The 18,675-nt window shown below is 37.1% G+C and overlaps 1 protein-coding gene across 1 annotated transcript in view; it reads right to left on the reverse strand.

Annotated features, from left to right (window-relative positions):
• Positions 1 to 18,675, reverse strand: part of map3k5 (mitogen-activated protein kinase kinase kinase 5) — a 75,017-nt gene that overhangs the window by 11,521 nt on the left and 44,821 nt on the right. Inside the window, exons 13-24 of the mRNA XM_015041746.1 lie at positions 18,417 to 18,512; positions 14,661 to 14,742; positions 13,638 to 13,771; positions 11,417 to 11,544; positions 11,186 to 11,322; positions 10,019 to 10,124; positions 6,789 to 6,946; positions 4,348 to 4,525; positions 2,765 to 2,782; positions 1,867 to 2,044; positions 562 to 730; positions 306 to 491 (exon numbers count right to left, since the gene is read on the reverse strand). Of these exons, the coding sequence (XP_014897232.1) occupies positions 306 to 491; positions 562 to 730; positions 1,867 to 2,044; positions 2,765 to 2,782; positions 4,348 to 4,525; positions 6,789 to 6,946; positions 10,019 to 10,124; positions 11,186 to 11,322; positions 11,417 to 11,544; positions 13,638 to 13,771; positions 14,661 to 14,742; positions 18,417 to 18,512 (1,570 nt within the window). The remainder of the gene's footprint in view (positions 1 to 305; positions 492 to 561; positions 731 to 1,866; positions 2,045 to 2,764; positions 2,783 to 4,347; positions 4,526 to 6,788; positions 6,947 to 10,018; positions 10,125 to 11,185; positions 11,323 to 11,416; positions 11,545 to 13,637; positions 13,772 to 14,660; positions 14,743 to 18,416; positions 18,513 to 18,675) is intronic.

Below are 18,675 nucleotides of genomic sequence, written 5' to 3' on the forward strand. Positions count from 1 at the left end.
TATATATATATATATATATATATATATATATATATAAACTGTGCTAAACATTCCACTGGAATGTTTAGCACAGTTTTCCATTAATTACTGCTCTGAATATGTTTGTTTTCACTAAATAGCCTTTTTATTGAGTCTCTGTAATCCAGTTGACAATTATTTCAATAATCGATTAATCACGATTAATTCGATTAATCACAATTAATGCAATTAATAACTTCAGCCCAGAAATTAAGTGTTTGAGTTGTTTTAGTTTGGGTGTATTTTGTGATGCATTTTGTGCGCCGCGCCGTGTTGAACAGACTCACAGCATCCTGGAAGCTGAACAGCACGACCTGCAGCTGGCTGATGGCGGTGCTGTCAAAGTCCAGCTCCAGTTTGAGCTGCGACAAGGTGGTGGCGATGATTTTCCTGTCAGCCACGCGGACAAAGCCGGCCAAACTCACGACGAGGGTGGAGATGTGCTGAGCCTTCAGCTTCATTTCCTCAGAGCCCTGGAAGTCAATTTGAGTCATTAAATCAGATGCTGATATTTACTTCCTGAGGTTTTCGTCCATCACCCACCTGCGTGAGAGCCTCCATCAGGTTTCCTACCACCTTGTCCTGGTCCTCGGTCAGGATGCGGTTCAGGGTGGCCCGCCTCTCGCTGTCCTTCCGGAGCATGAAGAACCCGGTGTCTTTCTCATCAGGAGATGGAGGTGCGCTGTGGTCCTCGAAGTTTTCCACTGGAATGCTGAGAATAACGTTTGAAAATGTCATTTTAAAACCATAATTTCATTAGACAGGTGCTTCTAAAACATAAGAAGTGGCCATGACACTTAACAATAGGCGTTTCATCTGCTTTAATCAAACTCCAGTCTGTTCGCCTAGAAAGTCCGGTTCGTTTGGGGAGGTCTGAATGTGCAACTGAACTCTGATCTGGACCAAGAAAAACAACATCTAGTCCACCAAAATCTTAAGTCTTGGTTCGGTTGAAGTGAACTCTGGTTTGAAATCAGTTCCAAAAACGGAAAGTGGACTATAACGCAAGGTATTCTGGGTAAATACAACCAAAACAAATGCAAGAGGCTTGCGCTAGCAGGGGAAATGGCAGATAGAAAAGAAATCCCAACCACTAAAATCTGACTCTATTCCATTTCTGTTTACGTTTTGTGAAGAAGGAAGGAATCAGTGTCTTCTTCAGAGGTTTGTTTTTTATATGGGAATGAATTTATAACATGAAGTAAAGCTCAGCAAAGACAAATTTGCACAGAACCTCTCCCTTAAATTAAATATAGTACTCAGGTACCAAGAAGGAAATAATAGTAATAATTACAAACAAGACTTTTGTCTAGTTTGTAATTATGAAAATATCTTAGTCCACTTGAAATAAGACAAAATTAATTTACAATTAACTTTTCAGCACTTTTTAAGTGAATAATTTAAATATTGTTGAAAAAGTACAAATTCCACTTATTAAAGTTAAATAATGTACCACGTTACGAATACTTTTTAAATCAATACTAAAGTAATGACTGCATCAAGTTTGAATGGAAATCTTCAGAAAAATCTATTTTAGGACATACACTGCAAAATCTTTCCATGTATTTTAGGTTTAATTTCAAGTTCAAATATTTTAGTCCACTTGAAATAAAACAAAAATAACTTACAAGTAACTTTACAGCAAGAAACATGAGTTTGTTTCATGTAAAGACATCTTCTTAATATTGATAGAAATTAATTTAATTTATGTTAAAACTGTTTACATTTTAGACACTACAAACCTTTAACAGCATTTAACCTTCACTATAAGAGGTTAAAAGCTGTACAAGAGGTCATTTCTTTTCAAAGCAGAAATCGGACCCCGCTGACCTGCTCCAGTCACTCTACCTGAGGAAAAGCGGCCTCTGGCCCTTGATGTCTCTCTCGCTGTAGCACTTGACGCTGGGCTTGAAGCTGAACGGGTTCGTGTTGAGGTCGTTGTCGGGGGAGACGGAGCCGTACTCGCTGCTGCTGCTGGTGTCCTCCACCACCACCGGCACTGGCAGGGAGATGCTGCGCAGGTACTCTGGAGGATGAAACGAAGGTTAATACACTCCCAAAACTCACACACAGCAAATATTCTGAACTATAATCAAAAATATCTGCTAAAGTTTAAGGAAACACCTGTTATTCTGCATAAAAAACACCTTGAACACTGCAAAAAAAACCTAAATCTTAAGTATTTTTGATCTTGTTCAGATGTACTAATCTGTCTCATCAGTGCAGGTAGATGATGAAGATGGAAAGTTTGTGTTTAATTCAAATTCAATCAAATAAAGAGTGACCTAAATCAAATAAATCCAAATAAACTAGTGTAGTGGTTTTCGTTCTTTCAATAAAGAAAACTTGCAAAATGTTTTTGAAGTTTAGGGTCACATTCAGTTCCTACAAAAAAAAAAATATATATACTTGGCAAGATTTTGTCTTTTTGCAGGGAAGAGAATAAATGTATTGAGGAAGAACAAGCAGACAGACATCTATTGACTTTGCTTCACGTTTATGAAGACTGGAGCATCTTGAAGCAAATTACAGCAAATGATTTCACTTTACAAGCATCTAATAAACTCTTGAATGTGGAAAAAGTTGCTTATAGCCTACTTCAGGTTCTTGGAAAGTGGGGGAGTGGAAGAGAGTGGCAGGAACAGAAATGTAAACTGTGGTTAAGACGCCGGTTTAGACTAAGCAGATGTTCCAAGCAACTGAAATCCAGTAAAAAGAAGAACATTTAGTGGTAAATGTGTCTCACCTGATCCAGACGAAGGAGCTGCAGGGAGGAAGCAGACATTTTAAAGTTTCATTAGAAGAAAACAGGACAGGATTAAACATTTCCAAACACGCAGCTCACAGTGCAGTTTTAAAGCTGTTTCCTAATCTTCTGCACTGGATGCAAACCTCCAGAGATTTTAGACTGAGCTTAAATTCACATCAACTACAAGGGAGGAAGGATGTGGCTACAAATCTGAAAAACAGTTGCTTGAGAAGGAGTTATCTACAAGAGGAGCTGTTGTCAAAAACTTGATCTGAGGTCCATCTTTGGCTTAACGCAGACTTTCTTTCTGCATTAGCAGGTTGAAGCTGCACAACATTGTTCTGTTTGGTTCTGTTCTAGTTTTTAAGACACTTTTTCTACTAGGCAGTGTTTTTTGAAAGCCTTCTCTTAATCTTTACATTTAACCTCAGCGCCCCCACAGTGTTTTTACACTGGTAGATTTGGTTCAATTGGGAGTAAAATGGAAATGTTTGCCATATTTTCAGCTGCTGCAGATTGCTTTCACATTGCTCTGTGTCAAACAAACTAAACGCTCTGAAAAACCTGTTCCCTCCGTCGCCTGTGGGGGCGCTGCAGCAAGAACTACTGAAGGAAATGACACAAAAACCTCTGAAGAAGACATTGAGTGCAACTTCCTTCTTCACAAACTATAAGTAAAACCTAAATGGCATCAGATTTTAACAGTTGTAGGATTTTTATTTTGTCATTAGCAAAAGACAACGAGCTATGTATCCTGCTAGCGCTAGACGTGTTTGTTTTGGTTGTGTTGACCCAGAATTCCCTGCGCTATAGTTACTTCCTGCTTTTGGAACAGTATCTGATCTGCTTGCATTCACATATGCATTTGAACCGCACCAGAGTTCACTTCACTCCCCAAACGAACCAGACTTTCTGAGCAAACAAATAGTCCGCTTCAGTCAAACTCCAAACAGGACTGGTGTGAATGCAGCTTTCACACCAGCCCTGTTTGGTCCGCTTTAATCAAACTCCAGTTTGTTTAGAAAGTTTGGTTCGTTTGGGGAGATTTGACCTAAAAAGTGAAAACTTTGCCTAAAAACCTCAGTCTTCGTTTGGTTGAAGTGAACTCCAATGTGGTTCGAATGCAAACGTGAATGTAAACTGACCGGATACCACTTCAAAAGCAGGAAGTGGTCTGCAGCATAAGGAATTGTGGGTAAATACAAACAAGGCAAATGTAGAGAAGTAGCTTGTGGTATTTTTAACCAAAGACAAAAGAGAAATCCTACTAAAACCTGACGCCACTCCATTTTACTTTACATTTTGTGAAAAAGGACATTGCATCTTGTCTTCTTCAGATGTTTTTGTGTTGTTTCCTTCAGTAGTTGTTGATGCAGCGCCCCCACAGGTGAGGAGGAGAACAGGTTTGTTAATGTTTGGATCATTTGATGCAGTGCAGGGTGAAAACGAACCGCAGCAGCTGAATATGTAATAAATGTTGCACTAATTGAACAGAGTCTACTGGACAATCGGGTGTTAAAACATATTTTATATTTAAGGCTAACGGTTTAGCTAGCCAGAACTTGGCGGGTCGTACAAACCTGCGAGGCCCGTCCTGCTCTTCTTCCTGCGGCTGGTGACAGTGAGGAACTCATCGGTGAGCAGGTCAACGGCGGTGGAGCGCCGATCCGGGTCGGGCTCAAAGCAGCGCAGGATGAACGCTTTGGCCTCCGGCGACATCGTGTCTGGGATTTCTGGATGGATCTTGAACATACCGACCTGCAAAAGAAGGTCAGAAAATCTAATCCGGTATGGTATTTGTTTAAGAAATTAGTCATGTCACCCTTTAGGAGTTAATAATGAAGAAAATTTCATAGGAAAACAAAGTCAGTGCTATAAAAACTATTTCTTTCATTAAGCCTTCAGTTTGTTGATTCAGGCTTAGATGAAGATGAGAGAAAAACAACATGAGGTTGTGACTTCAGACTTTAAAATGAGCCCAATGATTTATTTTTCCCTCCTTTTTAAAAGGTACAGTAGGTACACATTATACCTTCTTTATAGATTCAATGTTCTTCAATTAAATCCCATCATATGGAAAATTCCCCAGTTGGGAGCTTTTACATGAGCACCATAATGATTTCCAGACATCCAACAAGCCTCCTCTATTGTGCTTAATAGGATACACGTGGTTAGGAAAAACAATTCGCTGCTTTGGTGAGCTTTAACTTTCCATCCACAGCAGATACACCATTTAAACTCACAGAATGAATAAAAAAAGGAAGAAAAGGCTCTGCAGCTCGTCAGAGTTCCTCCCTGGAGGCCACACATTTCTGTTTGTGTTCAAACAAACATTTGGGCTCGATCGTGTTGCAGCCCACAGGTGGTAACACAATGCAGGTGCAAAACAGCTGATTCACTTATTATTTGTTACTCTTTCCAACCAGCATCTTCACAGGGTTTTTTGTATTTGTTCAGGGTTTGATGCTCACATTTACACCAGAATATCTCTCCTTCTGAATGGCTGAACATTCCCACGTTGATAAAATGAAAGTGAATATCTGATTTAGCTTTTCTTCTTGACTTTCAGACTTAGATTAACACATTTTTCTTTGATTGATAGACTCCTTTCTGCATTTAAAGACCGATTGAGATCAGGTAATTATCGTCTGGCTTTCTGTCAGTTTATGCTGCACCTTCTCAGGTAACACTGAGTGTGATTTTCTGACGTGTAAAAATAGCAGCTTTTAGTCTGGGAGCTTGCATTTCACTTTCAGTGCAGTTATTTTACAGATCAAGACAGACAGGGTAAACTGGTTTCAGGAGCTGTTGCATTAAAGCGAATATGATGACAAAAGGAAGGTGCCGATGTAACCAAAAGCAACAGAGTAGATTATGAAAAGGATTGCATGCAAAGGTGTGAACTATTTGATGTCCTAGAAGATGATTATGTGTCAGCAAATAAGATAAATATTTCTAAAACACCAGAATGTACAAAACAGACAGATATTAAAAAGCTCAAAATAATTATAAATGGCCCATATTTGTATAAATTTATCATAGCAGGTCTTAAGAGTCCTCTACTGCAAATATGAGGCCATGGTTCAAATCCAGATAGGTTGCTCCTTCAAGTTTCTGCTGTAAGTGGAGGATCTAGATTTACGTTTTACATATTTTTGTACTTAAATTCGAGTCTCAACTGCTTCTGCAAAAACTCAAGTACTTAAAAAAAACAACAAGCCAGTCATTTTGTGGTGTGAAGTTAATGCTTTTTGGTGTCTGGTTAACGAGCCGTTTCAAAAACCTCCTGATATTCAACCTACTGACGGGAAATGTGCGGTTACCTAGCAACCAAAACTGAGCTCCGGCATGTTTGGTCAGCTGGTTTTACCGCTGTATGCGCTGTACAATGGCTGCTGGAAAAGTGTTTTGTTGTTGATTTACCATCCAGAAATCAGTTGCTGCTTTCTTGGTTGTGCAGGAGGCTCCACTGCTGCACTTCAAAGATGTGCGGTTGTATAATTGCGCATCTGTCTGCAGCCATTTTCACGTGCAAGTGTAAAGGTTGAGTTAGGGGGCGTGGCCAGCAGCAGCTTGTTTAGATTTAAAGTGACAGAGCCCTAGAACAGCTCAATCTGAAAGAATCTCAAAAGAAGCAGAACTAACCAGACTAAAATCTGATTATCTAAGAATGATTTTGTGTAAAAAAATTATGACTAGGTTTTGTATAGACCTATCCAAACTTGTTAAAGGTGACCTATTCTGCTTCCTTTAAGTATCTGTTGAATACCAACCTCTCAATTTATCGGTTAGTTTACATTCCAGGGCTCACTCCAAGTTAAAAAGCAAAGACTCGGCAATAAAGATGCACAACATGGGATGATTTCATTTTGCTTTAGGGGATTTTTGAGCAAAATCTGATTCCACTACAGATAAAAATCATACAGAAATATAGAAAATACTGACTTACAGTACCTCTGTGTGGTCCCAGTTATTTACATTACCATCACTACAATCCATTTCAGCTGCTAACGTTTCTCACCTTGAACATGGCGGCTTGTGGTTCTCCAAGCTCATAAAACGGCGGTTTTCCAGTTGCCATCTCGATGATGGTGCAGCCCAACGACCAGATGTCTGCTGGTTTGCCGTATCCTCTTGGGCCTTTGTCTATAATTTCAGGGGCCATATACTGCAGTGTGCCTGAAGAAGAAATAACACACAGATGATAAAGTTTTGCTCTGTTTTACTGTACAGACTGAATAAATAAGAAGCTTACGAAAATAGTCAAATCCCTGGAACTTTTTTACACCACAACAATAAACGTCTAAGTATTTTATTGGGATTTTAAGTGACAATTCAACAGGAAGTGAAGTAGAAGGTGAACTTTTACAAATAAAACTCTGAAAAGTGTGGCATGCATTTGTATTTGGCTTCCCTTTCCTAAAAAAAATCTGTTTAAATCACCTAGTAAACTAGAAAGTTAGTTGCACTAACCCTAAAGAACTACTCATAAACTTAAGATCCACTAAAGCACGAAAACAACACGATATTTAGCAGAAGCTAATGCTAAAGCGCTAACTTCGATTATAATTATATGGACATTATAATTCACATGTTTTACAACTTTTTCTCCATTACCTGTATTTTATTTTGTTCCTGTATGTTTCTTGTTTGAAATAAAGTTATTGGGAAAATAAAAAGTAGAAAATGTAACAAAAGGAAATGGAACTACAGTCTTCACCCTCTTCAAAATAAGAGCATGGAGATAAATGTGTAAAGTTTATATTCTTAACAGTCGATAAGCAAAACTTCAAATGTAGAACTTTATTCAGGTAAAACTTTACAAAACAGCCAAATAAATAAATAAAATAAATACATAAACATATATAGAAGTGTTACTAGTGCAGGTAAAAAAATAAAAAATAAAATAAATTGATAAAAAAATCTCCCATTAAGCACCTTTTATTATCCATTTATTAATTGGTTCGTCTAAATAAATAAGCAACATGTCAGCCCTACACTGTATTGACGTTAATTAAAGCAGATTTTTACAGGTCAATGTTAAAAGTATTTTTTAGCTGTAGACGCATATTTACTACTTCGTGATTGCTTTTTATGCAATATAATTTTACTTCACTGATTAAAAAAGTAATTTAATTGTTTATTTGCATCCTGTAATGTATTTCTAATATTTTATGTAAAAAGGCTTATATGGTTAAATGAAAAATCTGCAGAATGTGTCATTTCTTATCCGATTAATCGCCAGAACAATCGATTAATCGATTGCTAAAACGATCGTTAGTTGCAGTCATTGACATTAGTTATTGCAAAATGAAAAAGCTTAAGGGATGTGAGTACTTTTTCAAAGCACAGTACCATTTCCTGGTCTGCAAAAGGCCACAAACGATAAACTAACAGCGCATCAGGTAAAGAAATGTTACCGCTGTGTGAAAGAACTGATGTAAACACCAAAAATAGCTTCTATTAGAGATAATCATAAATTAACTCGGCTCTGAAGCGATGACACGGTTCCTGAAAGTCTCCATTCAGAGCCTTGTGTGAAGTAACAGCTAAGAGACTCTAATCCCGACTCTAAAGAAAGATTTTCTCATCCCAGCTGAAAGGACTCCTTTGTTCTATTAATAACCTGCTAGGTGCTTATTTGCTGCATTTGGCAGTCTGTGCATTCAGCTAAAATCAGCTGCTGACGCATTTATAGAAGGCGTGGGCTGCTACATCAAGGAGAAGCCCAGTTTCCCAAAAGAGTCCCACTTTTCAGGGTGAGTCCATGTCTGCTCCAGATGGCCTAATTCATGAGGTCAAACTGAGCCACACTGGACTGCTTTTGTGTTGACACAATCCTGCTTGATCTGACCACAGGCTGAAACCCAGAGGCTCCAAATAGCAACAGACGGCTATTTTTAAGGACGTCGCTGGCAGTTCAGCTGAGGAATACGGGATTAACTCTTTAGAAAGGGACACAATATCTCACCAAGTACTTTTGATCTAGCTTTCTGTGCAAATATAATTCAAGTTTCAATTTTCAGCAAGATATATGAGCCTATTTTAAGTCAGTAATCAATAAATATTGATTTAAAAAAGTACTAGTTTAAACTGGCAGATTATTTCACGTTTATGTTTTAAGTAAAATAGTGGTACTAGTCCTTTAATTAAATCAATGTTAAGGAATTATTGACTTAAAACAAGCTCCTATATGTTGCTTAAAAATGACTTATTTTCGGAGTTGGGTAGTAACTAGTTAATTTACTCAGTTACATTTATGTGAGTAACTTTCTGGGAAAAAAATACTTTTAGGAGTATTTCTACTACATTGCACTTCTTACTTGTACTTCAATAACTTTATTATGAATTATCTATGGAAGAATATAAGTGCCACTGAAAAAACAAAAACAAAAAATAATTCTGATTTTTGATTGTAAATGATTAAAGTCAGAATTCTGACCAACAAAAAAGACAAAAATAATAATAAAAAATCAGAATACCTTTTTTTCCCCAGTGGCACTAATCATCTTCTGTAGATACTTCATAATAAAATTACTCAAGTAAAAGTAAAAAGGATAAGTGTAGTAAAAATACTCCTAAAAGGTAAATGTAATTGAGTAAATGTAACTAGTTACTACTGAACTCTGCTCACAAGCTAACATTTCAGCTTTTTACCATTTCTATTTTCTTGGCCATAATTCTCTTCCATAACTATCACTACTTTTTCTTGAGTAAAATTTCTCAACTTCCCCAAAAGAAGAACAAGGTTATGTCAAGATACAAAGCTGCATTTTTTTTAAGTTTCATAAATTTCATATTGAAATAAACTGATTTCAAAATATATATTGTTTCTTGTCTTAATCATGTTATATGTATTAATTATTCTAATTTTGGTCTCTAAAATACCAAACTTTCCACTTATTTTTATACTTTTGTTCATCTGATGATGTAATTTTTAAATTTTAAATTTAAAAATTTTAAATTCAAGGTGAATAAGTCACCTTGAATAAGGTGACTTATTTAAGTCACCTTATTACCAAATACTTTTTAAATTTTACATGAGTAATTTCTTGTAAAACTACTTCCAGGTACTCGCCTGTCTTCTTTTAGATTAGTTCTGTACTAGAAACAAAACAAACACTTGGTAGGATTTTGTGTTTTTGCAGTGCAGAGCGGCTGGTTCCTTTTTTTCAGTTTTGGCAGGAATCTTGAGACACTTTCATTTTACAAATGTTTTGTAAAAACGGAGAGAAAGAACTGGGTCAGTACCTGTGAAGGTTTCAGTGCAGGGGTTGATTCCAGCCAATCTTTTAGATGTGCCAAAATCTGATATCTTCAGGACGCCACTGTAGGTGTTGATGAGGACATTATCACCCTGCGAAAAAAAGAAAAATACCAGAATATTTAAAATGTTAGCCAATATAAATGCTTGAAAATTCCTAACGAATAAAAATGTATTCGTCGTTTTATATTCCTTTGTTAATAACAGAAACAATAAAAAATATATATATATATATTTAAATGTACACATATTTTCATGCCTTTCTTGAATGGCATGTTCTCTTGTCTTCCCCATTTTGAAGAGTGGCTAAGTGGTGTTTTTTCCTTGGCAAATATGTTCTTATATTAAAGACTGATTTAAAAATAATCATTTATTCTAATAAAAGATATTTATTTCAGTCTTTTTCTGGGTTTTAAAGTTGAATTTTTACTATTTTAGTAAACAATCTTGGCTTCTGAAGGCCAACAAGAATAAAAGGAATATAGAATAAAGAAGTTCTAATGACAGAATAATGTAATGTCGTGGATAAACTGAAGTAAAAATCTTTGCAAATGAACTAATGTTTTTATACCAAGAGGAAAAATGACGTTAAAAAAACAGTTTTCTCACGAGTTTTAGTAGTTTCCTGAAAATAATTTCTCTCAAGTCGCTCAAAATGTCTATTTAATTAAAGCTTTATTTACATTTAGTGATTATAAATATATTAAAAAACAGAAATTTGTTTTCCGACATATCTCTTTGCCACAAAATTTGCAATAATAAAATAATTGTTTTATATAAAACAGATTCTAAATATCAGAAACTTATTTTAAAAAAGGACTTCCAGTCTCAGCTAACCAACAGGAACGCAGAAAGTGGTTTTATTATGGCAAGTCAGCAACAAGTGATAAGACCAGCTGACTAAACTTGCTTGGGTTGCTAAGCGACGGGCTGGGGTTGCTAGGCAACGGCCTACAGAATGTGGCTCAACAATCTGGAGGTTTTTGAAAACGACTAGTTTTCCAGACAATAAAAAACATTATTGATGGGTGTTTTTTAAGCAGTTTGACTGTTTTTAAAAGTAGTAGATACCAAAATGGAAGTACAAAAAAATATGAATTTTGTATAATATGTCCGGTTTGAGCCGTATGTGTGTGTATGACGGCAGCAGCCACCTTAATGTCTCTGTGAGCTATCAGGTTGTCGTGCAGGTATTTGAGCCCCTCCAGAATCTGCCGGGTGTAAAAACCGATGGTGGGCTCGTTGTTTTTCAGAGGGCCCCACTTAGACCTCAGCAGTGCCGACAGGCTCCCTGAGCACAAACAAAACGAGGAACAACGTTCACTCTGACCCAAAATCAGCAGCAGAGGATTGATTAGCCAGAATATTCAGAGTTTTGTTCTCACCTCCAGGCACCTGCTCCATGAAGATCTTGATGAAGCCGTTCTCACTGATGGAGCCCAGGTACTGGACGATGTTCTTGTGCTTCAGGTGTTTGTGCAGAGCGATTTCCTCGTGCAGCGGCTGAGAATACCTGCATTATTAAAACATTTTATCATTTGCACAAAACGCATCACTTTTGCAAAGTAAAGGACAAAACATGATGGGCAAAAATGGAGAAATGTGTTGACTTTTCCAAGACTGGAAGGACAAAATTACATAATTCCAGAAGTAGGTAGAGGAACCAAAAACTGTTTTCACACAAGAGTAGCAATCATTCAACATATTTTTACTCAAGTAAAATTAAAACGTAACCATCCAAGAAACTACTCAAGTAAGAGTAAAAAATAATTTGATAAAAAGTACTGAGTAACTGATCAAATTATCATTTAATATTTAAAAATTACATAATCAGACAGAACTAAACACAAAGTTAAGTGGATATTTTGGTATTTTAAGGATGAACATGACAATAATAAAAATAAGAAATAAGAAAATTTTCCCAAGTCAGTTACTTTCAATAAAAAACTTATGAAACTGAATTTTTGGTTTGTTTTTCAACCACAAATATCAAAAATGGAAATAAAATTTAAAAAATAAGATGCAGCTAAAAATTTAAGCATTTAAACTAATAAAATTATATATTTTTATATATTAATAAATAATATAGAATAGAAAATTTAGAGAGATTTAGAGAAAAACGGGTTTTCCCTGAAGCTGAGGCATTTTGCCTTTCAGTTGGATGTAAAATTGTTGCCTTTTGTTCTGCACAGGAAGAACATTTTGCAGCTCTGTCCTCTCAGTGCACATTTCCTTTCAGGTGACAGAAGTAGAAAAGGCAGATCCAGACACCGAAAACCCAGAAAACCGAGTCTGAGCTGCAGGGCGAATCCAGAAACCCGAGCAGAACAAAAGATCCCTGTAGGTTGAAGAAATGCCTGCCAGCTATTTCTCCTCACACTCAGCCCCCAGCATGAATCACCCCCTCCGTCCGTCTAGAGATTCCTGTCCTGCTATAAATTATTCACACAGAGTTCTCCGCCGCCGAGCAGCCTGCTGACTTTCTGGTGATTAGTGGAGCAAAGTGTGGCACCGGGATCGTCTCGTCTGGGAGACGAGTCTTGTGGCCGGAGATGAGTAGGTGGAACCGCGAGGAGACGGAGACGGGAATAAAAGGCAGAGGAGAGGTGGTGTAAATTTGCTTTCCCAGCTCTTCACTCAGATAGAAACAAGTTGCTGGAAGCCTGAAGTGACATCGCTAACATGTGATCTGCACTCAACAGAAACGCTGACCGGGATTAAGCTTTTACAGCTGAGGCGCTTGGTAACATCCGACGCCTGGATGGAGTAAAAACAGCATGCAAAATATATTTTACATACTGACGCTTTGCAACTACGTCACTTAAACATTTGAGGCGCCACGAGGGACAAATGTGTCTAAGGCCAAAACAACAAGTTCACAATTCCAGTACAGCGTTTCCCCAGAAAACGTGCTAAGCCTGGCAGTCATTCATCCAGCGACCTGTCATGTTTTTGAGTTAAAAATGTCTGAAGTTGACAGGAAGTTTGAAAATATCATTTGATAGTTATGCGTTATTGGAAGACTGGAACATTAATCCCTAAACACCAACTATAAAGTTTTAAAGGCAATAATTAAAAAAAATTTAAATAAATTAACAATGCCCAGCCTGAAAACTGCCAAGCAAAGCCTGGTGGCCCGCCAGGCTTATGATACACTGTGGGAAACTCTGCAGTATTTCCATTAAATAAGAAACACAATTAAAATCACATGTGAATAAGTTTGTTCATGTGATAACTCTTACACAAACATCCTCCTCCAACCACTTCCTGTCGTCGTCTTCATTGTTTCTGCCAGTAGTAACATCCGATTTTTGACAACATGACTAAAAATAGTGTTTCCATCGCAGTTTTGTGAAATACATTGATTTCGATTCAGCCGCAAAATCACCTCAACCTACGGTAAAACTTAAATTTGACATAGCCGTGTTTCCATTAAGCAAATTTTTTTGTAATTCCAATTTGTGTCCAATTTGAGTCTAAAGTTTGTTTAGATTAATCAAAAAATCTAAACAGATCTCTTGTTTTTTAATCTAAATGAGAGATAACTGGTTAAATAAAGGTCAAAACGAACAAAAACAGCAGAAAAACGTTGAGTGACCATCTGACCTGCTGTCTCTCTCTGGGATTTCCTTGATGGCGATCCGGACCTGGTTGCTGAGGTCCCGGCCTGCGTAGACGACGCCGAACGTGCCTTTTCCCAGGATCACCCTCTCTCCGTGTTCGTCGTACTCGTAGTCGTACTGCAGAAGCAAACAGAAAAAAACCCAAGAGGACTAAAACTGATACTTGCATATGTATGAAACAAATCCAAAGCAACGACTCAGAACAAGTTTTTCTTTTAAGCAAGACTTAAACCTCAATATGGAAGCTCATTAAATAAGGCTTTTTACTGAATACTGATTTGTTTTTTTTATTCAGGAATCAAAACATGCATGTTGGAGAGAAACCTCTCAAACGTGTTTTGTGCCATGCTGAGCGGAAGCAGGCGCAGCAGTATGTGTGTGTGTTTTTTTTTTATTCATTTTTTGAAGTAATGAGCTTTTCTTTTCCATCGCCTCGGCTGCACAGACAGGTGAAAGTTAGCAGCAGGTGCTAAAACACACAAACAGCAGGAGCAGAAATCCAGGCCTAATCGCAGCAGGTCTCTAACTGTTCGCAGATGTGCTTCAATTCAGTCCTTATCATGTAAAAGGAAGAGATTTCAATTAGAACATTTCTGAAACTCTAATAAGCAAAAAAAAACTTTCAGGAGAAATAATTTAAGCTTTAAAACCGAGGCGTGTTTGCTTTCAGTGAAGGGGAATAAGCATCATTTTCCTTATGAAATACAGAGACTTTCTCGCTGCTTTGAATAAAACTAACTCACTTCCTGTGACATTTTAAAAGAACTTGTGAAGCAAAACAGGATGCAGCAAAATCAACGACAATTTTACCACATTTCTTCTGTCTTAGCGACGTGGAAAGTGCAACAGTTTGTGGTGAAAAGCAAAGAGATTCCCAGAGAGTAAAGACTAAAACTGAAAAGGTGAATGACTTTTTACAATATAATGAAAACAACCTGTAGCGGGAAATATAAAAAAAATACAATTTAACGACAATAGAGAGCATTAAAATTGGTAATCGTCTCACCTCTAAGGCATCAGTGTCACAGTCTCCTTCGTCAGGACATTTAAAGGCTTCCTCTGTTATACTGTTGACCAGATCGCAGAACCTGCCGAAAACAAGCCGAGTCGTCAAGAAATGCTGAATATAAACACAAACTTAAAGGGGTCCATAACCTAAACCTTTTACAATATGAGCCAGGATCCACATTTTTCCACAAAATGTTTTTTTGATAATTAGTTCCCGCTCAACAATAAGATAAACATAAAATATTTTAAACAAAGAAAATAGTCTGATTTTTTTGTAGAAATGTAATATGTAAATCATTGCAGATAAAAAAAAATCAAAAGGATTTTGTAGGTTTTCCTTATTGCAAGTACACCAAGCCCTTTGCTCATTTATTTTGGGCTCAACTGAAGAAAACTGAAAAAGTCAGCAACAAAAACAAGATTTAGGCCCTTTTTATTTGAAAAAGTTTTAATAGTGTCAGAAAGTTTGTTATTAAAAGATGAATACTTTATGTTGTATCTGACATTTTTAATTTATGGGTGATAGTTTTATCATAAATCTGCATAGACTACCTGCCATAGCGAGACACATTTTAATCATTCAGGGTCCGCAGACGGCCCCCGGGCCACACTTTGGACACCCCTGATTTAACTAGTAAAGTCTGGAGTTTTGCTGTTTGTCTTTCATTTAGAAGAATTTCATAAAGAACTAATAAAATAGAGCTTACTACAAAAGTGATCACATAGTTTTATAGGACATTTTTAATATCATCCAGCTTCAGCAACAGTAAGTTGCAATAATATATACTTTATCAAGAAAAACAAAGGTTTCCATATTTGCTATTTCATTATCATTATCATGATAAGAGTTTAGATTCATCGTTGTCTTGATAAATTTCAGTTAATGATGTTTAAAACTCCCCAAACGTTCCTTACCGTCAGGTTTAATACTTTATCCACTGTTTGTTCAACGGCGGAATCAATAAATACTAATCAAATTAAAAATACAGTAATTGTGTGCAACTTAGTGGATAAAAAAAATCACACTCCTTTATGTGACCTAAGCACATAATGCTGTGAATGTTTTTCAAGAGAAATATTTGTTTTCTGCAACCGCCTGAAAACACAAAACGTAATGAAGATGTCAAAACAAGAAAAAATAAAACTCCATGGAATATACGAGATTAAATATCCTGCCATAGGAACATTTAAAAAGGTATGCAAGGCCAATTTATCTTATTCTTTCCAATTGATTTTAGACACTTTAGTAGCCCTTTAAGGCCCAAGTTTCAAATCTCCACCTGGATACTTTTTGTTTATTCTAATTGTACAAAGTTCTTTAAATGTCTTGGGAGTCAATATTTTTGCCCATTTCTCCATAACAACTTGTCCTTTCATCATCTAGCAGTTATTTAGTCTATTAAAAGAGTGTCATCAGATTAAACTGAAGTAAAACATGCTTCCTGCAACAAAGTGAAATTACCATAACAACCCGATGTTGGCTGGAAAGAGGAACGCATCACAGAGTTACGTTATCGTTAGTCGGTGAAACCTTTCAGCCGGTAAGGGTTAGTTTAAGATTTTAAAATATTCGCAGACACAAAAACGTCTGTAGAAAAAAGCATAAGGTGATATTTAAAATATTTTAAAAAGGTCCTTCTGCAAATGCTGACACAGATTTCACAAACGTTGAATGTTAGAGGGTGTTATACTGCTGCTGATGTTTCCCTGAAGGGGTTACAGTTTGTTTACTCGCGCACTTCCCACCGCATGCATGCAGTGACCTTTGCCGGTTGCACTGCACACAAGCTGCGAGTTAACACATCGCATCATCATGCTGTCATGCACAGCATGCCAGCAGGTGTTCGCTGGCAGCACGTTTCTTTGCATTAACGTGCTCACATGCCAGCATTACTTTAAATGAGCAGAAAACAAGCGCTCTACGTCGACGCGCTGCTGTCGGCTTCCTCCTACCTTTTATTTCCCCTGTTTTTACGTCTCTTTTCTCGCCGTCACTCCAGAGGAACCAGGAGCAGCATAATAGCAGCAGCAGGCATGAGTCACTTACTCTCACACTCCAGATAATGGCACAGGAAGCCTCAGATGTGAGAGTCACAAGTCAGAACGCACTGCTTCAAAGAGCAGCTGGCGGGGAACATGACGGTGTGGAAATTAAAGAAGATGGTTGATAGGAGAGAGACATATTTCCCACCAGGATACGGAGCTGACAGGAGTGAAACGAAGGGGAAAAAACTCCAAAAATTTAGATGAATTATCGTCTAAACTGCAGATGATGTCCAGAGAGATTTCACAAATGGCTAAAAGGTAGAAATTTTCAGCATTTCTTAAAGCAGGAGTGTAAAATATATCACTGATTGGCTCGCAGCAAGCTAAGATTAAAGGTACATCTTCTGATGGAGCACCACAAGGTTCTCTACTTGGCCCAATTCTCTTTAATTTATGATTCCAATTCCTAAAATAATCAGACAACATGGGATGCATTTCCACTGATATGCAGCTATATTTATCCAGAAATCCTGATGAAATGTACCGCAGGTCTGGAAAACATAAAAACCTGAACGACCCAAAGCTTTTAAATTCTGTTAAGACTGAATTAGTCATTTCTGGACCCGTGCCTCCGTAAAAGAAACTGTGTAGTCCATCATTAACATTTGATAATGGAGAACGTGACGGTGTGGAAATTAAAGAAGATGGTTGAGACATATTTCCCACCAGATGCAGAGCTGATAGAAGTGAAACGAAGAGGAAAAAATCCTAAACAATGTAGAAATGTTGAGACCAGATGTTAACGCAGGAATGGACCGTGTATAAAACCACAAAAAAACTAAATCAGGCACAAATAAATCTCACTGATTGGCTTGCAGCACATCCATTTTAAAAATAAATCTTCTTTACACTGCAGGGTTACTTGTGGAGTACCACAGGGTTCTCTACTCGGTCCAGTTCTCTTTGGCTAAAATAATCAGACAACATGGGATAATGTTCTTCTGCTACGCTGATGATATTCAGCTATATTTGTCCATAAATCCTGATGAATTATATCAGTTAGATTGCAGGCATGACTGGAAAACATAAAAACCTGAATTATGCTAAAATTGTTACTTTTCAATCCTGGCAAAACAGAATTTGTCGTCTTTGGATGTGAGCCTCTGAAAAAGAAACAACTTAGTCAACCACTTAATCTGGATGCCATTAAACTGTCCTTAGATCACGATAACGTAAAACTAACCTCTTATTTTTGACTAGGATATTTAAATCCCATATTAAATGGGTTTCTATAATTACTGAATACTGACAGTTAGAAATATATTGTGCAGCAGCTCATGTGACCGAGACACATTTTCAGCTGACTTTAAATAGTTATCTGTCATTTTTCAGGAATACAGAAAATTATATTACTTTTGTTTCACAGAAGTAAAGTCTTAGTTTAAATACAAACACATAAATTGAAGAAGTAAAGTTTTAAAATGATAAACTTTCACATTTGTTTTTTGTCACAAAGCTTTGGCCTCTCTCTTTTGCAGGTTGAGTGTTTAATAATCCTGCAAAAAAAAAAAAACTCTTACAAAGCTCTTTTAATATACAGAACTGCATTTAATAACGCTGACAACAGTACTGTACTTCAAAACTAATAGTACAGCCCTGCCAAGCAACTGTAATCATGTTTAGGGAAGCATTATTGTGTTTGCTGGCAGCTGCATTCAGCCAAGAAAGCCTGTCTGACGCAGCGGAGAAGCTGGAGAGGCAGACCAACCTTTTACAGTGCATCTCTGTGCAGAAATAGATCTGGAAGTCCTCTGCATTATGCAGGACGTAGAGAAAGGCACTGCGTTCGTCAAACTTGGAGATGCTGAGGAGGAACAAACCAGAGTTAGTTGAAACCTGATCACATGCACAGAGATATGACTCATATCAAATGAAGATTAGCTAGTTAGCACTCTTGGATATTAAATATCAGGATGCAAAATGTGCACATCTGTTAAATTAAATGAACCCAAGCACCGCTCAGACAT

The sequence above is a fragment of the Poecilia latipinna genome, unplaced genomic scaffold (assembly GCF_001443285.1).
Source record: "Poecilia latipinna isolate Pla-1442-1.1 unplaced genomic scaffold, P_latipinna-1.0 Scaffold567, whole genome shotgun sequence".
Taxonomy (NCBI): Eukaryota; Metazoa; Chordata; class Actinopteri; order Cyprinodontiformes; family Poeciliidae; genus Poecilia; species Poecilia latipinna.